Source organism: Cyprinodon variegatus, unplaced genomic scaffold, assembly GCF_000732505.1.
Source record: "Cyprinodon variegatus isolate N-32 unplaced genomic scaffold, C_variegatus-1.0 Scaffold1600, whole genome shotgun sequence".
NCBI lineage: Eukaryota > Metazoa > Chordata > Actinopteri > Cyprinodontiformes > Cyprinodontidae > Cyprinodon > Cyprinodon variegatus.
The window spans coordinates 40,393-47,355 of NW_015152053.1; the positions used below are offsets into that span (position 1 = coordinate 40,393).

Consider the following 6,963-nt stretch of genomic DNA (forward strand, 5'->3'; position numbering starts at 1 on the left):
ACAGAACCTTACAGAACCTCCTGGAGCCCGGGGCCAACAGAACCTTACAGAACCTCCTGGAGCCCGGGGCCAACAGAAACTCCTGGAGCCCGGGGCCAACAGAACCTAAAAGAACTTCCTGGAGCCCGGGGCCAACAGAACCTAAAAGAACTTCCTGGAGCCCGGGGCCAACAGAACCTTAAAGAACATCCTGGATCCCGGGGCCAACAGAACCTTAAAGAACATCCTGGATCCCGGGGCCAACAGAACTTTACAGAACCCCCTGGAGCCAGGGGCCTACAGAACCTAACAGAACCTTCTGGAGCCCGGGGCCAACAGAACCCTGGGGAACATGGAGGCTGCCTGATGTACCCAATTCCTGCGAGGCAGAGGGCGTTGGCCAAGCTACAGCTAAACATGTTGGACCATGTTCCGTCTGCAACAGAACTTTCTCAGTCAGGATCCAAACATGCTTTTCTAACATAACAAAGGTGTTTGCTGCAGGATGATCTACCTGGAGCCACACCCAGAACCAGTGCAGGTGGGGCGGCTCAGGGGCCGGGTTGGTCTGTTTACCTTCAGCTCAGTGTCTAGATCACAGTCCGTCTGTCTGAGTCAGACCCCACCACCAATGGGTCCTGACTCGTCTTCTGGATCGTCAGACCCCCCCAAACCATTGCAATCAGGCTCAGATCTTAGAGTAGTAAAGTCTAGATCAGATCATAGAGTAAAGTCTAGATCAGATCATAGAGTAGAGTCTAGATCAGATCATAGAGTAGAGTCTAGCTCAGATCATAGAGTAGAGTCTAGATCAGATCATAGAGTAGAGTCTAGAGTCAGCATTAAACAACCCCCCCCAGTAAAATGGTCAGATCCCTAACCTAACCCTAGTCTTTAGAGGGTTAGCATCAGCTAAACGCTGAGGAATGTTTACATTAAATAACCATCATTGTTCCTCCATCATGTAAACAGATGATCCAGCAGCAGCCTCATCTCTAAATACGTCTATTTTTTCGTTCTAAGTTTCGTTCTAAATAAGCTGTTATTATGAGAGTTTAAAGTTAATATAAATTTAACTTTTGTTTGAAGATAATTTTCCTTTGCTGAAATTTTACAGTAAAAATTACATTGAAAATGTAAATGAGATTCTTCAGTGCATTTTTATAGCATTTTAAAGCTTGCATTATTTTTATCTTTTTTTTTATTGCCTTTCAAGGCCCCCAAATTCCTGGTGGCGCCCCTGCATTAGCAACACATGCTAACTACATGTTGCTACATGCTAGCTACATGTCTGAGGTTTTCTGAGGACGCATGCTTAGAAAACAGTTTTTAATATTTGCTAAATGTGGCGGAGCTGCAGGCAGAATGGCTGCAGACAGCTGTGGGGGGGGGGGGGGGGAATGTGCTGTGGCTAAGCTAACAAAGCTGTGAGTGTGAAGAGAAGCAGACGATGCCTTCAGGCTGAACAGGTGTGTCCATTCAGCTCAGTTTCACCTGTTGGAGCCCAACTGCTGCAGAGTATTAATAAAGCTCACTTCCTGTCAGACCAGCCCACTCCAGAGGCCTAAAAAAAACCTCTGAGTCATCGCACAGCGCCATGGAAACCAAACACCAAACAGCCTGACTGGAGTCCAGCAGATAAAAGTTAGAGAGGCTGAATCTGTCCTCTGATGCAGCCGTGAAACGTTCAAGAACGCGACTGTTTCAGAACCAATCAGAGCTGAGCTACAATCTGCATCACAGCAGCCAGACGCTCCTGAAAACATGAAGCTGCCCTCCAGAGGCGTCTCTGATCCGGTTCCACCAGAACACGCCTTCGGTTCTACTGATCTGAATGTTCAGCAGCTGCTTCAAAGAACAGAAAACCGGCAGCACTTTGACTCCTTATAGGATCTAGGTCCTGATTTCTATACCTGTAAAATCTGTTGAAATCACCTGGGAGACAAAGTTGGTTCTGCTGAACTGATCTGGAATCAAATCCGATCGAACCTCCAGATTCTGCGTAAATCATCATCTAACGACCATCTGAGATCAGGAAACATTTTTAAATGTCAAACAGAAATGAATGTTTCATCAAACTGCTGTTCTTCCTCCTCGGTCTATTCTGGTTTGGAGGTTCTCTTCTCCTCCTCGCTGATCTGAAAGGTTCTCATCATTCTAGGAAACCGTTTTCTATATCAAGTTCACTTCAAGCTTTGCTCTCAGTTCTACATATAAGAAAAATGCTGTCGGTAAATAAAGGGTTAATGTCTGCAGGCATGCTTTTATTTTGATATACTCAGCAGGAAGTATTCTGGTTAGCCTGGCTAAGCTAGCAGTGGTTCACCCCCCGTCTCTGCCCCAGGCGCTCACACACTCAGCCAACAGGAATGTCCCCCAGCTCGTGTCGGGTCTGGCCCCGGCCCCGTGCAGCATTCCTGCTGTGGCCCCGCCCCCTTTGTTCTGAGCACTGGGAGTGGAGCAGAACCCACTTACACCCCCACCTGGGTGGAACAGAACCCACTTACACCCCCANCAGAACCCACCTGCCCGGTTCAGTTTAATTTAGGGTGTAGTTCCTAAATTAACGAGGGGGGGGGGGGTGTTCCTACCTGGCCTTCAGCTCCTTGTTCTGAGCACTGGGAGTGGAGCAGAACCCACTTACACCCCCACCTGGGTGGAACAGAACCCACTTACACCCCCACCTGGGTGGAACAGAACCCACTTACACCCCCACCTGGGTGGAACAAAACCCACTTACACCCCCACCTGGGTGGAACAGAACCAACTTACACCCCCACCCGGGTGGAACAGAACCCACCTGCCCGGTTCAGTTTAATTTAGGGTGTAGTTCCTAAATTAACGAGGGGGGGGGGGGTGTTCCTACCTGGCCTTCAGCTCCTTGTGCTCCTCCCTGATCTTTCCCAGCTCCAGCTGCAGCCGCGCCCGCTCCTTGGCCACCACGTCCAGGGTCTTCCGGGCGTCGGCCAGCTCCGTCTCGTAGGCCGACTTGATGCCCGACAGGTCGCGGGTGACCTCGGACTCGGACTCGGTGATGCGCATCCGGAGCGAGGCGTTCTCCGACTCCAGGGAGCGAACCTTGTCGATGTAGATGGCCAGGCGGTCATTAAGGTTGCACAGCTCCTCCTTCTCCTGCAGCCTGGTGATGCGCGCCGGCGATACGGCGCCGCGGGGCCGCTTCTGGCTGGGCGTTTCCATGACGATTACGGGTCAGAGGTTCAGGTGTGGGTCAGCTGTGGATGAGGAGATGGACACTGTCAGACTTCACCTTGCTCTGATCCCCCCCCCCATCAATGGGGAGCAGCTGAGAAGCTCCTGATTGGTGGACCTCTGTGGATCCAGCATCAATCTTCTATCAATAAGGACTGAGGATGAGGAGGAAGAAGCTCAGCGTTATTCCAGCTTCTACAAACATTCCTACATTCCTTCTCTTCTCTGTTCGATCGTCTCAGCGAAGGGAAACAGAAACTTTGAGATCAGGCGGCACATAAATGGCGAGATCAAGCAGGTGACCCTCGACCCCCGACGTTCCCATCCTCGGCCTGTGGGTGGGACCTGGAACACGCCCACAGGACCGAGCTGCTCGCTCTGGGAGAACTTTGAATCACAAACTTCAGGTCCGTCCAGACTGCAGCCTGGGGGCCTCCGGGTGCGGATCTTACCGTAGCTGTGAGGATCTCCTCTCTGAGTCTGCTGAGGGAAGCTGGAAGCTTCTGGAAGTTTGTCTCTGAGGATCTGTGGGAAGGAGAGTGCAGTCCTGCTCTGGTGGGTGTGCGCGCCTTTGGCTCCAGCCCTGAACTGTCTGCCGTCACTGCAGCACATCCACCTACTGCTGGAGAGAGAGGGGGCGGGAGCTGCAGGGAGGGAGGGGGGAGCGGAGGCGGAGCCTGTGGAGCCAGAGGGAGCTGCTGCTTTGCTTCCATCGCCTCCTTCTCCATTTCCTCCAGACAGGCGCTGCCACAGCGAGCGGCTGACGGGACGGAGAGACTCCCCCCCCCACACACAAAACACACAAACATGTCACTGAAACCGACCCCGCCCACATCTCAGATTTACCTCCATGAGGTGAAGGTAGAGGAGTCCCCCCCCCCAGCATGAACGATGGCAGGAGGCCAAGAAACCTTCTGATCGTCTCTGATCTTCATCCAACAGAAACATTCCTGCTTAAACTGGAACCGCCTGAAACCGTCCATGCTGGATCGGACCGGGCCGGAACCGGGCCCCCAGCAGAGGCCCCCAGCAGAGGACCGGGCCCCCTGCAGAGGCCCCCAGCAGAGGACCAGGCCCCCAGCAGAGGACCGGGCCCCCAGCAGAGGACAGAGGCCCCCAGCAGAGGACCGGGCCCCCAGCAGAGGACCGGGCCCCCAGCAGAGGACAGAGGCCCCCAGCAGAGGACCGGGCCCCCAGCAGAGGCCCCCAGCAGAGGACCAGGCCCCCTGCAGAGGACAGAGGCCCCCAGCAGAGGACCAGGCCCCCAGCAGAGCACCGGNACCGGGCCCCCAGCAGAGGCCCCCAGCAGAGGACCAGGCCCCCTGCAGAGGACAGAGGCCCCCAGCAGAGGACCAGGCCCCCAGCAGAGCACCGGGCCCCCAGCAGAGCACCGGGCCCCCAGCAGAGGACAGAGGCCCCCAGCAGAGGACCGGGCCCCCAGCAGAGGACAGAGGCCCCTAGCAGAGGACACAGGCCCCCAGCAGAGGACCAGGCCACCACCAGAGGACCGGGCCCCTAGTAGAGGACAGAGGCCCCCAGCAGAGGACACAGGCCCCCAGCAGAGCACCGGGCCCCCAGCAGAGGACAGAGGCCCCCAGCAGAGGACCGGGCCGCCAGCAGAGGACAGAGACCCCCAGCAGAGGACCAGGCCCCCAGCAGAGGACAGAGACCCCTAGCAGAGGACCGGGCCCCCAGCAGAGGACAGAGACCCCCAGCAGAGGACCGGGCCCCCAGCAGAGCACCGGGCCCCCAGCAGAGGACCGGGACCCCAGCAGAGGACAGAGGCCCCCAGCAGAGGACCGGCCCCCCAGCAGAGGACAGATGCCCCCAGCAGAGGACAGACACCCCTAGCAGAGGACAGAGGCCCCCAGCAGAGGACAGACGCCCCCAGCAGAGGACCGGGCCCCAAGCAGAGGACAGACACCCCCAGTAGAGGACAGAGGCCCCTAGCAGAGGACAGAGACTCCCAGCAGAGGACAGAGGCCCCCAGCAGAGGACAGATACCCCCAGCAGAGGACAGACGCCCCCAGTAGAGGACAGAGGCCCCTAGCAGAGGACAGAGACTCCCAGCAGAGGACAGATGCCCCCAGCAGAGGACAGAGGCCCCCAGCAGAGGACCGGGCCCCCAGCAGAGGACAGAGGCCGTGGCCCCTATGAAAACCTTCTGGCTCCGCCTCCAACTGATCCCAGGACATGGTGGACCTTGGTGAGCAGCCAGCAGATGGTCAGAAGCAAAGGACTCAACTAGTGAATCTAGTTCTAGCCTTCTAGGACCGCGACTCTTCATCACTTTTAGACACCAGCAGTCATCTTCATCAAACAGACCAGATCCAGGAACCAAACTGGGCCAAGAACCAAAGAGACCAGGAGAAGATTCCTGCTGAGAAACTCAGAGAAACTTCCGCCTGCAGTTCTCTGCTTTGTTTGTCGAGCTTGAAGGAGCCGTTCTTCAGGTTTTCAAAGAAGTTTCTCTTTTATTTTAATGTTGACGTAAGTTCCATGGAAACAGGAATTCAACCTTCATTTCTTCTCTGCTGGATGAAAATAAAACATTCCAGGTTTAAAGCAACCCCCCAGAACAAAAACCAGGATCATCTTTGGTCTGAGCTGCAGATGCATCGGACCGAGAGAAACCCTGGAGGGGAAGGCAGGTGAGGAACCCGGGGGGGCGTTCATTGGAAGCCCTCCATTCCCCATCTGGCCCTGTGCCCATGAGCAAACCGCCAACCTGTTAGACCTGCAACACTAATCCATCCATCAGGAAGCTCAGAGAAGAGAACCTTCAACTGGTCCAACCAGCTGGTTGATCTGCTCATCTTCATCATCATCAGCTCCACTAGAAGGTTCTGACTTTATTCTAGTGACGGATGAACTCCATCTCTTCCTCCTTCACGTGTTTCAGTCTCTCCCTCTTTAGAAATTATTATTGGATGAAAACATGAATTTTTCATTTCTCGCTGAGGAAGAGGAAGATGCCAACTTCATCTTCATCAAAAATGATCCTGGAGACGATCGAGCAGCTCAGGGCTCAGCCTCCTGCTGGATGTTCCTGTCCTCCATGTATTTATATATAAACTAAAATCCTCCTGCTGGTCATTATTCATTATTCATTCATTCATTCATTCATTCATTCATTCATTCATTCATTCATTCATTCATTCATTCATTCATTCATTCATTCATTCATGCTGAAGGTTAACCCTCAGAGAACATGGAGGACATCAGGGATCAGAAACAAATCAGTAGAAAGTTCAACCTGACAACGTTCTTCTTTCTGACCAATCTGATGATCTCACCTGTGGAACCGTGGACCTGCTGCCTGACCTCTGACCTCTGACCTCCTGCTCTAACATGGAGGACGAGGTAAAGAAGACCTCCTGAAGGAGGAGCTGAACAAGCAGCCCTTTGGTAAAAACCCAGTAAAGATCCAGAGCAAATAGAATGTCGGTCCAGTTTTACTGATAAATAATTTTATCAATAAATCATTTTATCAATAAATCATTTTATCAATAAATCATTTTATCAATAAATCATTTTATCAATAAATCATAGTTTTTTAGACTTCCTATTTATCTTTACGGTTCTTCTAGAAGAGGAGATGGAACATCTCCATCTCCTCTGATGTCAAGGAACCAACTGGACCTCCAGAACCGGCTGGTCCATGAGGAGATCTATGTGGACATGGAGGCTTTCAACTGACAGGATCACAGCACCCTCACCTGGACTGGAAACACCACCCCACTGGTCCAAAGGGCCCAGAAGCGCCCCCCCCCC

The 6,963-nt window shown here is 53.5% G+C and overlaps 1 protein-coding gene across 2 annotated transcripts in view; it reads right to left on the reverse strand.

Moving 5' to 3' along the window:
• The window catches only part of lmna (lamin A/C), a 36,363-nt gene extending 32,564 nt beyond the window's left edge, over nucleotides 1–3,799 (reverse strand). Inside the window, exons 1-2 of one of the 2 annotated variants that reach the window (XM_015403956.1) lie at nucleotides 3,642–3,799; nucleotides 2,846–3,212 (exon numbers count right to left, since the gene is read on the reverse strand). In XM_015403956.1, the coding sequence (XP_015259442.1) occupies nucleotides 2,846–3,177 (332 nt within the window). In that variant the 5' untranslated portion in view covers nucleotides 3,178–3,212; nucleotides 3,642–3,799. Of the gene's footprint in view, nucleotides 1–2,570; nucleotides 2,595–2,845; nucleotides 3,213–3,641 lie in introns of those variants that run through there. The other variant, XM_015403957.1, reaches the window with a different exon arrangement.
• Between the last annotated feature and the right edge of the window lie 3,164 nt (nucleotides 3,800–6,963).